At 46.2% G+C, this 22,206-nt stretch overlaps 1 protein-coding gene across 1 annotated transcript in view; it reads left to right on the forward strand.

Moving 5' to 3' along the window:
• Positions 1-1,671: 1,671 nt before the first annotated feature.
• Positions 1,672-22,206, forward strand: part of LOC138951922 (lactoylglutathione lyase-like) — a 32,543-nt gene continuing 12,008 nt past the window's right edge. The window contains exons 1-5 of the mRNA XM_070323483.1: positions 1,672-1,828; positions 2,033-2,115; positions 9,743-9,883; positions 13,108-13,178; positions 15,169-15,258. Of these exons, the coding sequence (XP_070179584.1) occupies positions 1,769-1,828; positions 2,033-2,115; positions 9,743-9,883; positions 13,108-13,178; positions 15,169-15,258 (445 nt within the window). The 5' untranslated portion in view covers positions 1,672-1,768. The remainder of the gene's footprint in view (positions 1,829-2,032; positions 2,116-9,742; positions 9,884-13,107; positions 13,179-15,168; positions 15,259-22,206) is intronic.

The following is a 22,206-nucleotide window of genomic DNA, read 5'->3' on the forward strand; positions in this document are numbered from 1 at the left end:
CATTGCGCTGTTATCCAGCACTGTAGTAGGCCTACAAAACCAGCTTAATGTCCTGCGCTGCTCTGCAGAAAAACTGTGTCTGAACGTGAACTTGACAAAGACTAAGGTCATGGTTTTTAGAAAGGGCGGGCACATTGCACAGAAAGAGAAGTGGTTCTACGGAATGGATCGTCTTGAGATTGTGAACTCGTTTAAATATCTCGGTGTAACCCTTTCCACCCAACTGAGCTGGAACATTGCAGTAGAAACAAAGACAACCATGGCGAAAAAGGGAGTGATCGAAATCGTTAGATTACTGAACAGACTTGGCTGCCATTCGGCAAAGGTGTTTGACGCACGGATCGCTCCTATGCTCTTGTATGGTTCAGAGCTATGGGGATATGGAAAGTATGACTCTGTGGAAAGGGTCCACCTGTTTGCGTGTAAAAAGTTTCTGAAAGTGACAATTCGAACTCCAAACAACATTGTGTATGGTGAATTGGGAAGACATCCGCTGTATATTAACTCTGCAGTCAGATGTGTGAAATACTGGTTTACACTGCTGAAGCAACCTGATTCAAGATATTCCAAGATTGCATATAAAGCTTTATGTAATTTGGCATCGAAGGGCCACACAAATTGGGTCTCACATGTGCAGAGTCTTTTATGTTGTAATGGTTTTGCTGCTGTGTGGATGTACGGAACGGTTGGGAATGAGAAGTGTTTCTTACAAGAGTTTAAAAGACGTTTACAAGATTGTTTTTGTCAAGAATGGTTCTCCTTTTTAGAATGCAGTGAACGTTTTGACATTTATAATTGTTACAAAACATGCTTGGAAAAAGAGAAATACATTGAATTAATCGAAGATATTAAGTACAGAGTTGCTCTTACTCGTTTCCGCGCAGGAGTATCCGAAATCAACGCTCACAAGTTTCGGTACGCACCAAACCAAACGACAAGAAACTGTCCTCTCTGTACAGCTGATAGAGAAGATGAACACCATGTTGTATTTTTATGTCCTTTTTATCAAGACCTTCGAGCAAAGTATTTGAAAATCTCGAACTCTAAGACGCTGCAACAACAACTTGTGTATTTCTGTGGCAATAATGAGGAAAATGTGATGAACAGCTTCAGCAGATTTGTGTTCTTCATGCTACAGAAGAGACGAACCCTTATAAATGAGGTTCAGTGATATGTCATCAGGGTTTTAATGTATTTGTTGAATTTTATGCGTGACTATAATTTATAACTGTGCAGATACTATTGCTGTTATTTTAACCACTATTGTAAGGGGCTGTGGCCTTAGACAATTAAAGATTTGTTCTTGTTCTTGTTCTTGTTCTCTCTCTCTCTCTCTCTCTCTCTCTCTCTCTCTCTCTCTCTCTCTCTCTCTCTCTGTCTCACACACACACACATACACACACACACACACACACACACACACACACACACACACACACACACAATGAAAGAAGTGAAAACACATTTCATCCAAATGAGTAATCATAATTCGTACACTAGTCCGCATACAAGAATATCTGACACAGAACATATAGGTTGGAGTAGACTGACGAGCTTATCTAACTGGAGGATACTATTTGGGGGCCTACTTTTTTTGGGGGAGGGGGGGGGGGGGGGGGGGGGGCGTCTGCTGTAAGTGTCGGAGGTCATAAATCGACATCACTGTTATTCAAGGGCAATCACTCTGGCTGCATTGCACGTATAGCGAACTGGAAGATCAGCGCAGCCAACTTCGGCGAGGGTAATATTCCATCGCAGAGCAGACACCATGGCGTTGACCGACGCAGCAGTGAAGGCAGCATGTTCTCCACCAACACCTGAGACCAAGGTGAGTACGCGAAAGGCTTTTTTTTTTGCATTTGTTAGCAGTCTTGTGGAACACGGTGCTGTGTTGCAGTGTGCACCCCGGATAGAACAGTGACAAAGCAAAACTGTTTTAGTATGTCGGTATTACTTTGGCATCTTTCTAACGCATGCGTGTGTATACACAGTTGACACACTGGTCATTGAAACCTTTCAAATTATGTTACAGGATTTTATCATGCAGCAAACAATGCTGCGAGTCAAAGATCCAAAGAAATCCCTGGACTTCTACACCCGTATCTTAGGCATGACGTAAGTCACACTACATTGTATAATTAAAAATTTTAAGAGTAAATTTTCATTTAATTAATAGACTTACCCAACTCACAAATAGCAATTAACTCTAGTTCAGTGCTGGTAACGCTGTACGCGTCCCCTTGGTAACCAAGGGAGACCACTCTAAAAAAGAAAGTGATCCATCCCATAATGCCCGACTATCAACAGTCAGACATCCGTATGCGTGCGCATACGCCGCCATCTTATCATTCCAAAACGAAGCCCAACTCACTCTTTTATAGACCCCAGTACCAACCACAGCGGGGAGGTGGGAGGGAATAAACGTTGTGAGTTGGGTAAGTCTATTAATTAAATGAAAATTTACTCTTAAAATTTTTAATTAAATTACATATCCATACCCAACTCACAAATAGCAGATTGCTACTATAGGTGGCGGGTACTCACCAAACATCAACGTAGAAGAGCTTGTCCTGCTGCCACCATAGAAGGTAGTGCAAAACTGCCATCTTGTCGCAGGGAGGAGATGTCTCTCAGATAATAATTCATGAAGACATCCTCCGATTTCCAATAGGCCGCCTCCAAAACGTCAGCCAGACGGCCTGAACGGAGCACTGCCACAGAGGAGGCCCATGCTCTCGCCTCATGCGTTCTTGCCGAGGTCAGGGGAAGTACTGCCCTAACCTCTCCGGACTGAGTATGCCACCAGGCGTAAGCTTGCCTGATTAGCGTGGATACCCACTTAGCCAAAGTCACCTTAGCAATATCTTTGCCCCTTGCTGTATTGGGAGAGATAAAAAGCAACTTTTGATTTTCTGAACGAATGAACCTAGTTCGAGACAGGTAAACGCTGAGCGTTCTGACCGGACAGTTAACTATGTCAAGATCTCCAGGAGCAAGGATGTTGCTCAAGGCAGGGATGTTAACAACAGGAGACATATGACCTGGTTTTTGATTTTTTGCTAAGAATTCAGGCCTGAATTTAAGAGATATGGAACCATCTTTTTCGGTTGCAATATCTTTAGCTAAGCCGGATAAAGCATGCACCTCACTCCCTCTACGCGACGTCGCGAGCAATGTTAGAAAAACCGCCTTGCGCGTCAAGTTAGCCAAACTAGATGACTGTAACGGTTCAAACTCGTTAGAAGCCAAAAATCTCAACACAAGCAACAAATCCCAAGCAGGGAGCGAAGACTTCACGCGCGCGGCTTTAAGGGCAGCACCCTTAATAACGCTAGCGACAACCCCATCAAGAGTAATCTTATGTCCCAGCTGCCTAAGTGTTGACGAAATCGCGGACCTTCTAACACGAAGGGAAGACGCTGACCCCCCCTGTCCAGCTAGCCAGGCTAAATGATTTGCCACCTGCATGGACCTCGGTGCCAAAGGTTTAACCCTGTTAAGACCACACCATTTCACCCAAGAGGCCCAGTGAGACGAGTAGACCGAACTGGTTGACTTCCTATGAGCATGCTTCACAAAATCTACAGTGGCAGAAGAGGCGCCTGCCTTAAGCATAGCGCTTCTGACAGAATCCACCCTTGAAGGTTGAGGGCCTGAGGGTTCTCGTGAGGGATTCCCGACCTGGGTTGAAGAAGTTCTCCCTTTCTTACTGCGATGGGGATAGGCGGTCGAACCGCCAGTCGCAGCAAGTCCGGGAACCAGTGCTGGCTTGGCCAAAGTGGGGCAACCAGAACCAGCGCTGGCTTTTCCAGGTCGACCTTCCTGAGAACTTTGCCCAACAAGCAAAACGGAGGGAAGGCGTAAGCTGTCAGCCCTGTCCAATCCAGTTCTAGCGCATTCACGCCCCACGCCAGAGGATCCGGGAAGGGGGATACAAACAGCGGTAGCCTCGCTGAATACCGAGTTGCGAACAAATCGATTTGAGGCTTCTCTATCTGCTCCCAAAGCCGGTGTAGGGATTGGTGCGACAGCGTCCACTCTGAATGGACCACCTTGTCCCCCCTGCTCAGCGCATCTGCAAGGACGTTCAAGCTGCCCTTCAGAAAGATGGCTGACAGCAGAATATGATGCGAAGCGCACCACTTTAGAATGAGGCACGCACTGTCTGAAAGGCTGAGGGATCTCGTTCCGCCCTGCCTGTTCACGTAAGCCGCGACCGTCCTGTTGTCGGTGTGCAACCTGACATGACTGTTCTGAACGAACGGCAGAAAAGCTTGGAGGGCCAAGGAAACAGCCTCCAACTCTAGAGCATTGATATGGCGCGTGGGAAGAGACAGGTTCCACTCTCCCGACACCACATGCTCCCCCAGGTGCGCTCCCCACCCCGTCAGAGAAGCATCGGTAAACAGCTCGTTCTCTGGCGCCGGGCGCACTATCGGGACTCCCTGTGAGACCCAGGGAAGAAGCCAGACCTGCGTGGTCTCGAAAAACCAGTCTCCCAGAGAAATCTGGGTGTCCCACCCCTGGGTTGACTGATCCCACCGGGCCTGAAGAGCTGCCTGAAACGGCCTCTTGTGTACCCTGCCCAGTGGGACAAGAGTAGCCATAGACTCCATCTGGCCAAGTACTGATGTCAGAACCCGTACACTGGCCAGATTCTCTCCGTGAAGCGCACGGAGCAAGTCTTGAAGTTTGGCCACCCTCTTCTGAGACGGGCGGACCGACCAACTGAGCGTATCGAACTCCATCCCCAAGTAAGTGAACGTCTGGGATGGAACCAGTTCTGATTTGCCCAGGTTCACAGAGAACCCGAGCTGGGCAGCCTGACTGAGCACCATGCGAGTATGGACGTGGCACAACTCTCTGTCCTGATGTAGGATCAGCCAATCGTCCAGATAAGCTCGCAGACGCACGCCCTCCTTGCGCACAAGAGCGCAGAGCTGACGCACCACGATGGTAAATATCCAAGGCGCGAGAGATAGGCCGAACGGCAGTGCCCTGAACTGGTAGGCCTTGGCTCCCCAGCGGAAGCGCAACCACTTCCTGTCCGTCACGTGCATCAAGACGTGGAAGTATGCGTCCGTAAGGTCCACTGAGGTAGCCCAATCGCCCGGACGAAGCGCCTCTCGCACAGAGGCCGGCGTCTCCATAGTGAACTTCACCGTTCGGAGATACATGTTCAGAGTTGACAGGTCGAGAACTGGTCTCCAAGCCCCCGAGGCTTTCGGTACAACAAACAGTCTGCCGTAAAACCCCGGGGACCGTAAGTCCAAGACCTCTTCTATCGCCCCTTTCAAGAGAAGGGCTGACACCTCCCCTTGCACCGCGGCTCTCGCCTCCGGATCCCTGGGGGGTTTGCAGAGCGGGATTATCCTGGTCAGAGGTGCTTTTTCCCCTGACCAGAGAAGCCTGAACCCCGAACGAACGATCCCGGTAACCCACTTGCTGTCCACTAGCTGCAGCCAGGAAGAGAGGGCCCTGGACGGGCCGCCCGCCACAACCAGTGCGGGGGCTACCGGGAAGGCCTGTTCGGGGGAGTTTCATTGGGGGTGGGGCTTGCGCCCCGACCCCCTAGAACCACCAAAGGACTGACCCCTCTTAGGGTAGGGCGCACCGCGACCTCTACCCCCTGAAGAGAACGACTGTTTCTGAGCCTTACCGCCACCACCAGACGAGGATGTCTGAGGTTTGGCCGTAGACTGCGACTGAGTCCGTGACTGAGACTGAACCTGAGGTTTGCCCTGAGCCTTAGGCAAACCTTGAAAAGCAATGCGGGCTATAGCGAGATCCCTCGCGTCCGCTGTCTCCTTCTGGAGAGCATCCAAAGAGGCCTGACCCAACAACGATCCCTCTAAAAACGGGGACACTTTCAAGGCCTCAATCGTGGACTTATCAGAAATCCTCGATCCCGACAAAAACGCCGACCTCCTTGAGTGCACTGCATGTGCGTAAAGGTTGGCTGAAACCGACATCTGTTCCCTTGTAACCTTGGCCAAAGTGGCCAGAAGGGTAGACACGTCAAGCGCCGAAGCGTCGAACCTGAATTCAAAGGGGTCCAGTGAGGTCGCAATCGACCTCGAAAGAGACCGTTGCAGAGACTCTGACACTGACGTCAGCTCAAGCAACGACCTCCCTGCATCTTCAAGACCCACCATCGAAGCCTCGGTACACGGAAGCGGAGTGCAAGAACCGTAACCGACTTCACGCAGCGAAGCAAGCTCAGGCGTCACCGGCAACACAGCCGTTGGTAACGCGAAATGCCCAATCAGCTTAACAGGCCGGGGAACAAGCTTCAACTTCTGAATACCAGAAACAGCTCGATCCCCCGCCTTGGCCAACCACGGGAGAACATCTTCAGGTGCATCACCACGTTGCGACAACAACGGCACATCCGGTCCGTTCCTTCCCTTGAAAACCTTTGCCATAACGTAGGCAACCGAGGACGATTCTTTAAACCGGAACTGACCAGAATCATTCTTGGCAGACCGGAAATCGTCAAAAGCCGACCTGGGTGGCAGAAGTCTCTCCTTGCTTCTCACCACCCCTTCCGGAAAGTATTTGGAGGCCGTCTCCGCTGCCATAGCCACCGCGCTCGACAGCTTCGACGGCAGGTTGAGAAGGGTGTCATCCACGGCCGTGGCATTGCCCTCCTCCAACCCTCCTTCCTGGTCGCTATCACAACCAGGTGGGTCAACGCCAGAGAAACTTGCAAAGTCCTCGGAGTCACACCCACCATCCGTCCCGCGGGACGGATATCGAACCGGCATACCCGACACTGAATCAGAGGTATATGCAGAGTTCAAACGATTCACAGGGCTCCCTACAACTGCCGGACGGACGCGATGCCATTGTCCAGAAATTGCAGGAGAGCTTTCACCACGCAAGTGGCTTACTTTATCCTGTGACCGCAAACCCTCGTCACCAGAGAACCTGGTAACTTGAGGGCTAGACATACCTTTAGAGCGCACCGGCCCATGCACAAGGGACACCAGCCGACCATCACCGTGCTGCAACGCATGCACTTCCGCCCGAACCACGGTAGGAGCAGCCACAGCAGAAGCCGCAGCAGAAGCTGAAGCAAAACCGGAAGTGGACGGAGTCGGTGAAGACCTGACTCTACCCAACGAAGATGCATCAACGACGCCAGCCGGAAGTGCGCGAATCTCAGCTTTCGTCGCCGACAAATCGGCCGCCAAAGTAGAAACCTGTGTACTCAAAGTCAAAAGCAAAGACGCAATATCGGCGGGAGACACACCTGAATCACCAGGAGCCCCCGACGAAACAACCGGTTTAACAACATCTTTATCCTTATCACTACGTGTGACTTTGTCCTTCTTCCCGGACAAAATGGCGGACAAAGGCTTGTCACCAACAACATCAACATCACATCCTACATTTCCCGGTTCTATCTGAGAAGTGGCGGAAATTCCATCACTCTTTCTTCTAGACGAAGAACTTCTCTTAGAGGAAGAAGAACTAGCAGCCGGAGAAGCTGAAGCAGCAGCCTGTCTCGAATTAGTCCTATTTTTGGCGCACTCCGCCATGTCAAAACGAACTCACAAAAAATTTTCGAACTGAAAAATTTTACAAGTTCACAACGTGCGACAGAAACGTCGCCAGAGTTACATAAAACAAGAAATCTCTCACCCAAAAACAGCCAGGGTATTGACAAAGCTCGGCGGCAGACCAAGGGGCGAAGTCAATGTCAGGAAACAAAGACCAAGGCTGAACACAGCCGGAGCGTACAACAAAACGCGACCAGACACGTCGCTCGCTGAGAGTGGAATGATAAGATGGCGGCGTATGCGCACGCATACGGATGTCTGACTGTTGATAGTCGGGCATTATGGGATGGATCACTTTCTTTTTTAGAGTGGTCTCCCTTGGTTACCAAGGGGACGCGTACAGCGTTACCAGCACTGAACTAGAGTTAATTGCTATTTGTGAGTTGGGTATGGATATGTAATTTAATTATTGTTTCTTGACGGCAATTTTTATTTGTTACAATATAAGGCAGTGTTGTTCTCTGTCTGCGGTCAATTTGAAATGGTACTGAATAAAATTAAAAAGATGTTGACAATGCAATAATCAATCAATCGATCAATGACGCTTATATCGCGCATATTCCGTGGGTACAGTTCTAGGCGCTCTGCAGTGATGCCGTGTGAAATGAAATTTTATACGGCCAGTAGATTGCAGCCATTTCGGCGCATATTTACCTTTCACGGCCTATTATTCCAAGTCACACGGGTATAGGTAGACAATTATTAACTGTGCCTAAGCAATTTTGCCAGGAAAGACCCTTTTGTCAATCGTGGGATCTTTAACGTGCACACCCAATGTAGTGTACACGGGGGGAGGGTTCGGACAATTATGTGATGTAGACGTTGTATTGAGGTCTAACGAATGACGTCTCACAACGTGCGTGGTCGTCCTTGGCGGTCAAGAAAGCCGCCACGATCATTGCGCAGACGACACTTCTAGACTAGACCGCCAATATTTTTTGTGCGCATCACGTGCTCCACATAAATCGGCCGGAAACGAAGCAATTGGGAAACCTGGATAGGTATGTTCGGTGAGAATATCTGGAAACTGAACATATTTGCTGCTACAGTGGAAACCCCTATTTAAGACTCCCTCCCTTTTAAGACCTCTTTCCACAGACTTTCTGTTCAGAACCTGTGTAAATGTACCCCCATTTCATGACCCCCTCCTTTTTGAAGACCTGTGTCACGAACTGAAAACTCTGCTGAACAATCCCTCTCGATGCGCATGCGCCAATCATGGACTTAAAAAATGTGACCCTTTGACCGAACAAACCATGGGTTAGGGTTAGGTTGTTCGCGACCTGATTAGTCTCCCCATGTTAGCGCATGCGCATTGACCGCATTCAGAGGGATTGTTCAGGCAGAGTTTTCAGTTCGTGACACCTGACTTTCTCAGATTTGTCTAGGTCTTAAGCATCAGTCACACGCACGACTCAATCGTTGAGATTCAATCGCGCGATTCAGTCTCAAGCCGATCGCACATCACATCGTAGGCCATTGACCCGTCACACGGTGAACGATTGACGAACGATAACTCCACGCGAGCGGGGCGGAAGTGACGTGTCACAGTGAACACAGCAAACGCGCTTTGCGAGAGCAGATGCTAATGTTCGAACATCGCTCTACCTTTCTGAAAAATACCTTTCAGCATTACGCCTTTGCAAGAAATAAAGTTCCCAGACAGTTGCAATTAATGTTTCCCAACCGCTGTACACGCCTAAAACGTCTCCTTTATATCTGAGTCATTCTGAGTAGGAAACTGTTCTTCCAAAAAGATTTGAATCGACGAAGAGACACTGTCCGCCATTATTTTACGTCACGGCGCGAAGGCCGCAACGACGCGTTCTGATTGGCTCTGCCCCTGCGATTGACTGACGACTGGGTTGCAGGAATAGAACAAGTTCTAAAGCTCAAAGCTACGAGGGAATCGCATGAGACTGAGTCGCAGACTTGTCATAGCTATTTTCCGCGACTGAGTCGCCCGTGTGACAGGGTAAATCGCGCGATTGAGTCGCGTGTGTGACGGCCCTCTTAAAAGGGGGGTTCCACTGTACCAGAGTATGCTTCTTTTTAGCATACCACCACATACATGTCCCAAATAGGGAATTCCCTGTGAGGACGTTAAGCCCCCCTAATCCTTTTTTTCAACCAGAGCATCAGTGACTCATTTTCTATCTGATGATTTTTACTTTCAGGTTGCTGAAGAAGTATGACTTCCCTCCCATGATGTTTTCAGTGTATTTCATGGGCTACGCAGATCCAGCTTCTATCCCTAAAGGTGACAAGGAGAGGGTCAAGTTCTGCTTCACTACTCCCGGCACCATAGAACTGACACAGTAAGCTGTCTGAAATCAGTCCACCACAAACACAATGGTCTAGTAGTTAACATGTCCGTGTTCCATGGAGAAGGTTCGATGGAAGGTTAAAAACACAAGTGAACGTGGAAGTTGCAGCCCATGAATTTTAAAGAAGTACATGTAGTACAGTGGAACCCCCATTTTACAAAGAGAAAATCGGGTCTTAAAAGGGGTGTTCCATTTTAATCGGTTTACATCTGAATCGAATTCTCCATTTATCGACTGTGACTTAACTATCATGTACACTTGTGTTTTGCATGAATGGGCTTTTAAGTGTATGACAATTTTTTTCACATCATGTAGACAGTCATAATTCGTTTCCGGATGATCTAATTATTCTGGGTTTTTTAATTTTTTATCACCCACAGAACTCTGAAATGGATCATAGGATCTTTACCATGTGTACTTGGTCTTGTGCTTGTGTGTACACACTGAAGGCGATAACCCACTAGCAGGTCTGCACATGTGTAAATTTACCTAGGAGATTGGAAAAAATCTCCACATTTAGCCCACCACCACAGCCAGGATTCGAACCCCGAACCTTCTTCACACAAGGCAGACGTCATAACCACTAGGCTATTGCCTCCGTGTACATCCGAATCTGACACACATGTACAGTTCTGTGTTTCACTGTTTGATTGGTATATGAATTTGCTTGAGCCAGTCACTAAACTTACTTCATAAACAGTAATTGTTTTTTGAGTCACTTGAGAAAAAGTGACTCTATGTAATCGGTCAGTGTTAGTCTGTCCGGCCGGCCGTCCGGCCGGCCGGCCGGCCGTCCGTAGACACCACCTTAACGTTGGACTTTTCTCGGAAACTATCAAAGCGATCGGGCTCATATTTTGTTTAGTCGTGACCTCCAATGACCTCTACACTTTAACGATGGTTTCGTTGACCTTTGACCTTTTTCAAGGTCACAGGTCAGCGTCAAAGGAAAAATTAGACATTTTATATCTTTGACAAAGTTCATCGGATGTGATTGAAACTTTGTAGGATTATTCTTTACATCAAAGTATTTACATCTGTAGCCTTTTACGAACGTTATCAGAAAAACAAGGGAGATAACTAGCCTTTTCTGTTCGGCAACACACAACTTAACGTTGGGCTTTTCTCGGAAACTATAAAAGTGACCGGGCTCAAATTTTATGTGAACGTGACTCATTGTGTTGTGAATAGCAATTTCTTCCTGTCCATCTGATGCCTCATATAATATTCAGAACTGCGAAAGTGACTCGATCGAGCGTTTGCTCTTCTTGTTTTATTTGGCAAGCTCTCTGGCAAACTAATAGACATTAGCCAGAAGCCTATTATACTAAGCTACTCACAAAAAGTTAAGGATCATTTGCACACACATTCATAACTTTCCAAATAACAAAGCCAATGTGTTGGTATTTGGCAAACGTTTAATTCAATGCTTTAGTGATAACGATACAACATTTCCTTCAATTTCGAGCAATCGTTTGGTCTGTACATTTTATCAAAAGCCAAGCAAGTGACAGCATCTCACACATAAACAGCAGTGCTTGCACGTGCATAATGGTTTTTCCATGTTGGGGAGGGAGATTTTAACTTCAAATATTACACTTGAGAGCGTGGCGACGACTGACTCGAGTTTCCGAGTCTCTCCATTCGTATTTGTGTACTGTTCTCTATATCTCACTGTTCGGGGCTAGTTCAGTTCATAACTGACTCTACGCTCACGGTCACTTCGTATAAGTTTGGAAAGCAATATCAAGTAGCGATAATTTCAAGAATGACCGACATTATTGATATAAAATGCATTGACCAATCGCCGAAAGTCGTGACGTCATTGCATGAAAGGATTTCTGTACCCGAAATCCTCTATTCTCTATGACATACTAAGGTCTACAAGTGTCTCAACGACTCTGCTCCCGAGTACCTTCAATCCTCCCTGGACCTGTACACCCAGCCCTCCGACCGTCCCCTCCGTTCTGCTGCTGACCCACTCCGCCTTCACGTCCCTCGCTCGAAACTCGCATCTGCTGGTCAGCGTGCATTTCCCTCCGCGGGCCCCTCCGTCTGGAACTCCCTGCCGCTTGAGCTTCACCAGAGCCCCTCTCTTGACGCGTTCAAGAGTAGGTTGAAGACTCAGTTCTTCCCGTAGCTGGCTGCGACTTTCATGTTCGACGTGATGTGTTGTGCCCCAAAAGACATTCTTGTGCTGTGCTCTGTGAGAGGTGTTTTTTTGTGTTTAATATTATTTTGTTTGGACCTAGCTGTTGATGTGTACATTGTTGTTAAACAGTTGTTTGTTGTATGTTTATCAGGGTTTGCTAGTGTGTGATAGGGTTCGTGTCCGTCTGTAGATGTTAGTTTCTTTGTTAGTCCTGTGTTGACAACTCTTCGACAAGCGCAAAGTGTTTTTAAATTGATTTGGAAAATTTAATTTTGATCATAATTTTTATATTTTTAATTTTCAGAGCTTGTTTTTAATCCAAATATAACATATTTATATGTTTTTTGAATCAGAAAATGATGAAGAATAAGATGAACGTAAATTTGGATCGTTTTATAAAAAATTTTTTTTTTTACAATTTTCATATTTTTAATGACCAAAGTCATTAATTAATTTTTAAGCCACCAAGCTGAAATGCAATACCGAAGTCCGGCCTTCGTCGAAGATTGCTTGGCCAAAATTTCAATCAATTTGATTGAAAAATGAGGGTGTGACAGTGCCGCCTCAACTTTTACAAAAAGGCGGATATGACGTCATCAAAGACATTTATCGAAAAAATGAAAAAAACATCCGGGGATATCATACCCAGGAACTCTCATGTAAAATTTCATAAAGATCGGTCCAGTAGTTTACTCTGAATCGCTCTACACACACACACACGCACAGACAGACAGACACACACACACACACATACACCACGACCCTCGTCTCGATTCCCCCTCTATGTTAAAACATTTAGTCAAAACTTGACTAGGTAAATGTAAAAACAAAAAAAATAAAACAGGCGGCGATATAGCCAATAAACAGTGATGTGAACTTGTAGTATTTCATTCACTTGTGCATTGGCACATATGCTTATCACTTCTTTTTTTTTTAAACAATTTTGATTATTTTTGTCTATGCAAGCCAGTGACAGATGTAGAATTGATGAAGACAGTATGACGTAATAAACAAATAATGCTTAAAAAAAAAAAGGGACAAAACTTTTTTTCTTTTTTTTCAGTAACTGGGGAACAGAGCTATTACAAGAAGGCAACGTTTACCATAATGGAAACACAGATCCAAGAGGATTTGGTGAGTTGTTTGTTAACACGCCCATTTTAACGTTGCTTTGTTGTTCAGTTGAAATAAAGCTAACAAAATGTTATACTGCATACGTACAAACACTGACATACTTTACTTGAAAAAGGTTGAATCTGAATCATGGATTTTTTCAACAGGCTGTAAACGACAGCGCAGACAACAGTTCAGTAGGAATGATGGTACATCAAACCTCAATTTACACAACAGTCCATCAGATGAACAATCATGGGGAGCAGTTAGATTATAGGTCTTCCCCTGTATACTGTTCAAAAAAAGAAATGCATAGCTTGTAATATTTGGTTAATTTAGTTATATGGCTACAAGGATATCCACCAAACTGCAGAAAATGTTTATCTGGTCGTCGACCTTTCGTCCATTGCCACAAGTGAGCTCTGCACGTGACGCATGCGTTATCAGTGGCTACAATGTCAAAATTGCTCATTTGGCATGACCACTCGTCATGCTTCAGTGTAATCTCGTGAAACTCGGGGAATATTGAGCTCACACCATGTCTTCCAAAACCCATAAAAGCGGATTGTTCGCCACAAAGAAATCAGACGACAATTCAGCGACGAAAGATGGCCCGATTGAGCAGAGAAGACCGCCAAATTGCATTGGGTCGTTTACAAGCAGGCCAAAGTCAAAGTGCAATCGCCAGGCACTTCCACGTGTCCCAGAGCACCATCAGTAGACTGTGGGTCAGGTTTCAAGCCACTGGCTCCGTTGCTGACTTGCCACGAGCGGGAAGACCAAGGGCGACAACTGCTGCTCACGACCGCTTCATACGGCTCCGCCACCTCCGGAATCGTTTCCTGTCGGCCTCATCTTCTGTCCAGGCTCTCCCCGGGCCACACCGATTATCGGACCAGACCGTGCGGAACCGCCTGCATGAAGCTGGTTTGAGAGCTCGCAGACCTCACAGAGGAGCTGTCCTCACCCGCCGCCATCGCCAGAACCGAGTGCAGTGGGGCAACCAGCACCTTCGCTGGACCGTCCGGAATCACTGGAGACACGTGTGGTTCAGCGACGAGTCCTACTTCCTGCTCCAGCGACATGATGGTCGGAGGAGGGTCTACCGGAGAGTAAACGAACGTTACGCGCCCAACTGTGTGGATGAGGCACCCGTTCATGGTGGTGGAGGCGTCATGGTGTGGGGGGCGATCAATACCGCTGGAAGGAGCACCCTGGTGCACGTCCAAGGGCGTATAACTGCCCAGCGATACGTGGAGGAAATTCTGCGCCCACACGCCCTTCCTCTTCTGGCTGACCAGGATGCCATATTCCAGCAGGACAACGCTCGCCCGCACACAGCACGACTCACCACCCAGTTCCTCACCGACCACCATGTCCAGGTGCTTCCCTGGCCATCCATGTCGCCAGACATGAACCCGATAGAACACCTCTGGGATGAATTGGACAGACGTGTGCGCAGGCGAGAAGAAGCGCCGGCAAATCACCGCGATCTATTGCAGGCACATCAGGAGGAGTGGGACACCATCCCACAGCAAGATATCCGGCATCTGATCCAGTCCATGCCCAGAAGGTGCCGGGCAGTTGTTGCTGCTCAAGGCAGTCACACCCCCTACTGACTTGACAGCCTCGGCACCCAATCGTATTGATTGACTGATTGATTTGAAGATTCAAATGAACTGTGTGTGCATTCAACTGTGTCCATACCAAATTTCAAACAAATAATCTAAATATTGGATTTTCTGTTAATTTTTTCGAAAAATAAAACAAATTTGGCAAGTAGCAACTATGCGTTTCTTTTTTTGAACAGTATATATATGTCTTTCCAACTTAGTGATCAAATTCATAGATTTACTTTTGACTTGCCAGAGTAATCAGGTTAATAATAAGTGATTGTGAGGTTCTTATTCTGGAGTATTGTCCTAGGAATGGTGTAGTTTCTTTCTGTTTATTAGTTCAGTTATTGTGAATAGGGATTGACTGAGCATTTGCTGTTTTTGTTTGTGGAAAGGTCACATTGGAATAGTGGTCCCTGATGTTGGCCAGGCCTGTGAGAGGTTCGAGTCCCTTGGGGTGGAGTTTTCGAAAAAGCCTGATGGAGGTAAGTTAGGGTAACTTCTTCTTTGTCGTCATCTTCGTTCATGGGCTCAGACGCCCACGTTCACTCATGTTTTTAGCACGAGTGGATTTTTACATGTATGACCGTTTTTTACCCGCCATTAAATTACATATTCTTACCCAACTCACATAGATAGCAATAACTTCATTTTGTTGCGAAGGTATTGAAGCACTCATACATGGTAACATGGGGAGGTAACTCTTAAAACAAAACTATGCCATATAAGGCATGGTCCATGGTAGTTACATCCCCTACCGGTGTCCTGCGCATGCGCCGAACATACACCGGTGACACTAATTCCTTTTCCTTCAACCCATGTTGCATGACGTGTTTTGAGGTGCTCAGGCTTTTTCTTAAGCCATAGGCCTATCTCTCAGGGAAGGCCATCGAATCTTGGTAACATATCAACGACCTTCTTTACTTCTTCAGGAATTGGTGAGAGCGTTTCTTTTTTGTATAAGGAGAAGATTTCTTAGCTTTTTTGAAGGTTTTGCCACTTGTCTTTTGAACTTTTGTCCACCATGTTTGACTTGGCCGACATCCTAGGCATAAAGAGAAACTAAGAGCTCTGCTAAGCAGACTCGCTCACTTGGTTCTCAATCGGGCAAAACGGTTAAAGCTCGCGCTAAACCACGAACTTCTTCTACTACTCATAACTCTCAAAGTTCTAAAGTTTCCTTAGCGAGAAGCCATCTTTAGCTTGGAACTTTACCCTGATACGCAGCATTCTATTCTATTGTTGATAGATAACGCTTCTCCCTCAGTTGATTTTTCTGCTTCGGTTAATAACCACAGGTGTTACAACCATAATGAAGTTAACTCTTACCAGTTTGGGGGTTTTAAGGCATATTTTACAGTGCTGTTGGTGCCTACTTGCCGAGTGACTAGCTGGGGTCATATTCTAAATGAAATATAGAAAGTTATATATATCAAATGAAAGGAAAATGAATAAGCTTTTCATATTTGCAAAGAGAATTGTGCTATCTGTAAAGGTAAAACAGGTTATGGGGGTGACAACATGATTTTTGTTGAAATTTGTACGCCCATTTTTTGGAACACGTGACAAGCACAAAGAAGAAATTTTTTTTTGTGTTCAGTTTATTTTAGATATGCTGCTAACTAGTCTGTTTTGGCATTCATTTTACATAACATAGCAAAGTCTTTTTGAGTTTTACTGATAAACAAAAAAGTTATTGTCACCTGAATACCCCCACCCAAATTTCAAAGTTGGACGTTTCATGCCTAAGGCCCCCCCCCAAAAAATATTCTGTTTACGGTATCCTGACTGACCCTATTTTTTCGCGCGACCCTAGACTTTTGGCATTTGGTAAAAAAAAATATTAAAAAAATAAAAACAATTTGAAAAATAAAATAAAAAATTTGAAAAAAAAATAAAAATTTGAGAAAAAAAGAAAAGAAAAAAAAGGGGCTTTGTTTTTTGGCAAAATAACTTAAAAAATATGTTTTGGGGGAAAAAAAAAAAAAAAATCCCGACCTACCGACCCTATTTTTTTGGCCTATGTTACCGTTAACAGACTTTTTGTTTTGTGTGCCTAATAATGCATTTCTATAACTAACTTATAACAAAAACCCAGCTTGTTTCAGTCATAAAGTGTGTCTTAAATATGAGTTTATCCACTGTCCGACCCATCCAATGTAAAAAAAAAAAAAAAAAAAAAAAATTTATAATTAGATAATTGGTCAGTGGAAAACTACAGGGGGGGCATCGTAAGCTTGCTTACGATGGGCAAGGGAGCGAACTGGTAAGAGTTAAGCAAGAGGATCCTCTTGACTTTTTGACATTGAGGTTCAGGGAATGTTAACTGCTGATTGTAAACAAATAGCAAGTTAGGCTTCTCTGTTGCTCCCTTCAGGAGTAGGCAACGCACTGTCGCTCGCACGGGTTCGTTCCGAATCTTCTGTAACCTTTACGTCTACTGATGTTGTTACAGAGCCGACAGATGTGTTTAGTTCGGCGTCAGGTTTAACCTACCAACGAACTTTTGTCTGCCTGTCAGACATCAGCACCGCCCAGTCCTCTCAGCGCTTTAGCATCGCGGGCGGTGTTTTTGCGCTCTCTCACGGGTTTGTTCAGAGCCTTCTGCAACCATTACGTCTGCCGACGTTGTTGCAGATCCAACAGTGGTGTTGGACTTGTCGTCAGGGGTTCCTTTCGACAAATTTTTGTCTGATTAAATTACATATTCTTACTCAACTCACATAGATAGCAATAACTTCGTTTGGTTGCTAAGACATTGAAGCACTCTTACATGGTAACATGGGGAGATAACTCTACAACAAAAACCCACATGCCATATAAGGCATGGTCCATGGTGGTTATCTCCCCTACCGGTGTACTGCGCATGCGCAGGATGTATACCGGTGATACTCATTCCTTTTCCTTCAACACACGGTGCTGGACGTGTCTGTTGTACTCTGGCTTTGTTTTAAGCTATTGGTCTTCACTGCTGTGCTGACCATCGAATCTTGGTAACACTTTTGTTTGTTTCATCTCTCCTTCTAGATTGGGTGAGAGATTTCATTTTATTATTGAGACGTTTTTGACTTAACTTTTTTGAGCGTTTTGCATCTTGTGTTTTGGGTTCTATTTTGTCATTCAAAATGGCGGACAGAACTAAAGATAAAGAAAGAGAGAAAACTTGGAGTTCGACCAGACAGGCTAGCTCTCCCAGTTCTCAGTCAGGCAAAGCGACCAAATCCAAAGCTAAGGTGGCTACTACCACTACGTCTCGTACTGCTCAGAAAACTTCGCCGAGCGATAACGTATCTGTTTCTGTTTTCAACCCGGAGAATAAAGAATTGTTTTCGGTTTCCTTTGACAAACCTACCTCTTCTGTTTTGGCATCTTCTGAGAAAGTTCAGGCTCCTACAGCTGATCTATCTTTGACTAAAGCTGATTTGCTGGCGATCTTATCGTCTTTTAAGACAGAGGTACATGAATTGATTACGTCGGAACGGCAAATAGCTCATGCTGCTCTGCCTCTTCCTTCGGGTGTTGGAAATGTTCATTCTCTTGCGCGGGTTCGTTCAGAGCCATCTGCGACGGTCACGTCCGCTGACGTGGTCGCAGATCCAACAACGGTGTTGGTGTTGTCAGATTCACCTTTTGACAAATTCTTGTCTGGTTCTCAGACATCAGCACCTCTGAGTGTTCTTGGCGAAGCACGCAAACCTGTGACGTCGGTTTCCGTCTCGGCGGAAGTGCACACCGGCCATAAGGTTGTTTCCTCACGCCAGCCCTGTTAACAGACCTGTTTACCCTTACGATTTTGGCGTAATTTATTACGATTTTCTGCAAAAAATACGCCATTCCGCTATCCGTGTCAAGACTATGATTTTCATAAATAAAAAAAAAGTAAAAACATTTTTTTTTATTATTTTATTTTTATTTTTTATTAATTCACGTTTGGCATTGTTTTTTTCAATGGCAAAATGGGGTGAAAAAGCACAGGACTGACCAGAGATCATGTCTGTCTGATGAGACGCTGGAGAGCCTTCTAGTGGTGAAGTCTCGCCCTCACTCATTCGGCAAGCGCAAGTACAGTAGAGAAGCGCTTGACACACTGAAAAAGGCCTACTACGAGCAAAAGAAAACAAGTCGCGTAAGGCGAAAATACAATATTTAGTCAAGTACTGTAGCTGTCGAACTCACAGAATGAAACTGAACGCAACGCAACGCAGCAAGACCGTATACTCGTAGCATCGTCACTCCACCGCCCGTGGCAAAGGCAGTGCCCATGGAATTGACAAGAAGAGCGGGATATTCGTTGCGCTGAGAAGGATAGCACGCTTTTCTGTACCTCTCTTCGTTTTAACTTTCTGAGCGTGTTTTTAATCCAAACATATCATATCTATATATTTTTGGAATCAGGAACCGACAAGGAATAAGATGAAAGTGTTTTTAAATTGATTTCGAAAAAAAAAAATTGATAAATTTTTTTATATATTTAATTTTCAGAGCTTGTTTTTAATCCGAATATAACATATTTATATGTTTTTGGAATCAGCAAATGATGGAGAATAAGATAAACGTAAATTTGGATCGTTTTATAAATTTTTATTTTTTTTTACAATTTTCAGATTTTTAATGACCAAAGTCATTAATTAATTTTTAAGCCACCAAGCTGAAATGCAATACCGAAGTCCGGGCTTTGTCGAAGATTACTTGACCAAAATTTCAACCAATTTGGTTGAAAAATGAGGGCGTGACAGTGCCGCCTCAACTTTCACGAAAAGCCGGATATGACGTCATCAAAGACATTTATCAAAAAAATGAAAAAAACGTTCAGGGATTTCATACCCAGGAACTCTCATGCCACATTTCATAAAGATCGGTCCAGTAGTTTAGTCTGAATCGCTCTACACACACACACAGACAGACAGACAGACACACGCACATACACCACGACCCTCGTTTCGATTCCCCCTCAATGTTAAAATATTTAGTCAAAACTTGACTAAATATAAAGAATCAGTGATGCATGTGCATTTGATGTGATCTTCTTTGAAATTATGATGACTACAAAAACTGACTGATGTGTTTTGTTTGTGAATGATGGATATATGTGCATGATTGCGTTTCGCAGACACAGTTGTCATGTGCGTTGTAATTGGCGACGAATGCTGAATGATTACTATTTTTGTGCCAGGATTACTATTTTGGGGGCTGAGCATTACTCCAAAACACTTATGGGGGTAAACAGGTCTGCCTGTACCCTTCCGGTACGCGGCATGGTGTGTGAAGAGCATGTGTCTGCTACTTCCGGGAGACAGACAACAGGGTCTTCCGGTTGCCAGTTAATGGGTCCGGTTGATGCTGATGCTATACAGTCCACTGCTGGTTCCGCTTCCGCTTCGGCCGCTGCGGCTTCCGGTAGTAGGAGGGGTTTGCCTTCTGCTGGCAGCACTTCGCTGTTGGCAGGAGGCATTCATCAGCCTGTGGCTTCCGGTTCCGCTTTTGCGGCTTCCGCTGCCTTTTCTCAGGCTACATCCGCTTCCTCTCCCAGCTTTACAGCTGGCATTGGGCAGACGGATGGTGGTCCCCTCCATGGAGTTCCGGTTTCCGGAAAATTTTCTAAACCACTTCCGGTTTTGGCTCAAGTTGCCTCATCGGATTTCGGTTCTGCTGGACATCCATCAGAAGATTGTTGGGACGCTTCTGTTGGGGATGAGCAGGATATGGAAGAAGAAGCTTCAGATGTAGATGAGGATGCTTCTCGCCGACTTCCGGCTAAGCTACCTCATTTGCTGGCTCTAGCAGCGGAGGTTACTGCACACTACTTCCCTGAAGGGGTGTCTGCAGCATCCACTTCAGCTGTTCCTCCGCCATCAGCTTTTGCTGATTTCGCTCCTTCTCACGAGCGGTCCGAGAACTTCAAGTTTTTAGAGTCACCTGCTGTGGCTTTTCAACTTGCGAAAGTTTTTGCGAGCGATTTGTCTTTCCCGCTGTTATCGGCGCATGGGGACGCTCCTGCGGAGGCTCAGGCCTGGCTTGCTGCTCCTGGTCGTGTGGCTCATCACTCTGTGACCACCAACCGGAAGCTTCGTCTCGCTAACACTGGCAGATCTTTGATCTCTTCCTTTGCCTTGCCTTCGGCATCACTTCCGGGTTTGCCGGAACTTGCCTCCATTAGGCAAGATGGCTACAGCAAGGATAGACTTTCTGTTTGTAAAGAGAAAGATCTCATTGCTGTTGAGGAATGTGGCCGCTCTTCTCTGGAATTATCGTCTCTGACTGACACTTTAATTCGTTCTCTTTCACGAGCAGTTACGTCCTCTCTGAATCCTTTTGAGTTCAGGCAGGACGCAGATCCTAAGGACGTTTCGCTGCTCTTTGCGACCTTAGGGAGGATAGCTGCAGAGCAAATGGCTTTGTCTGCGAGGTTGTACGCGCAGACCGTCTTCTGGCGGTGAGAAGCTCTTCTGACGGTCTCTCGTCTAGAGGACAAGAACACTCAAGACTCTCTCAGGGTCTCACCTTTTCTTGAAGGTTCCCTTCTTGGGCAGGACGCGCTGAACGCGCTACAAAAGCAGTCACAGCAAACCAAGGACTTGCAGTTCGTTAAGCTTTCTGAGATGGCTTTCTCTGAGCATCAGACCAAACGCAGTGGTCCTCCTGCTCAGTCTTTCTCTGGTTCCTCCAACGCTGGTCAGAATCCAAAGACGGGTTCAGCTTCGCGCGGAAAAAATCGCTCTCGTCCTTATCCCAAGTCCAAACCATCTTTCGGGAAGAGGGGATCAGGTCGAAAACCTAACCCCCAATGATGCACCCCCGATCCGAGCACTCCTGCGCCCCCCACTCTTTCGGTGGCGGGAGGCCTTTTGAGGGCTTTACCAGCCTGGTTGAAGAAATCAAACAACCACTGGATTGCGGGAGTGCTCCGATCGGGGTTCCGGCTCCTTTGGAGCACTCAAAAGGCTCCTTTGACCAGAACTCCTCCTTCTTTTCGGTTTCCGGCCAGATCGGAAGCCAGAGAGGCCGCTCAGGCCGAAGTAGAGCTTCTCATACAGAAGCAAGCGGTGGAAGAAGTTCGGGATCATGCCTCCCCAGGCTTTTACGGACGTCTTTTCGTCGTTCCAAAAGCCTCGGGAGGATGGCGTCCGGTGCTGGATCTTTCTCAGTTAAACCTATTTCTGAGGAAGATCAAGTTTACCATGGAGACACCCACCTCAGTGAGGCAGGCCCTCAGGCCTTTCGATTGGGTCACCTCCATAGACCTATCCGACGCTTACTTCCACATCTTGATGCACCAAACAGACCGGAAATGGCTCCGCTTTGTTTGGGTCAGCAAGATTTTTCAGTTCAGAGGTCTTCCTTTCGGCCTTTCCTTGGCTCCTTGGATCTTTACGATGGTAGTTCGCCAGTTTTGCGCTCTGATCAGCGGTCAAGGTATACGTCTAAGGACGTAC

Source organism: Littorina saxatilis, linkage group LG17, assembly GCF_037325665.1.
Source record: "Littorina saxatilis isolate snail1 linkage group LG17, US_GU_Lsax_2.0, whole genome shotgun sequence".
NCBI classification, from domain to species: Eukaryota; Metazoa; Mollusca; class Gastropoda; order Littorinimorpha; family Littorinidae; genus Littorina; species Littorina saxatilis.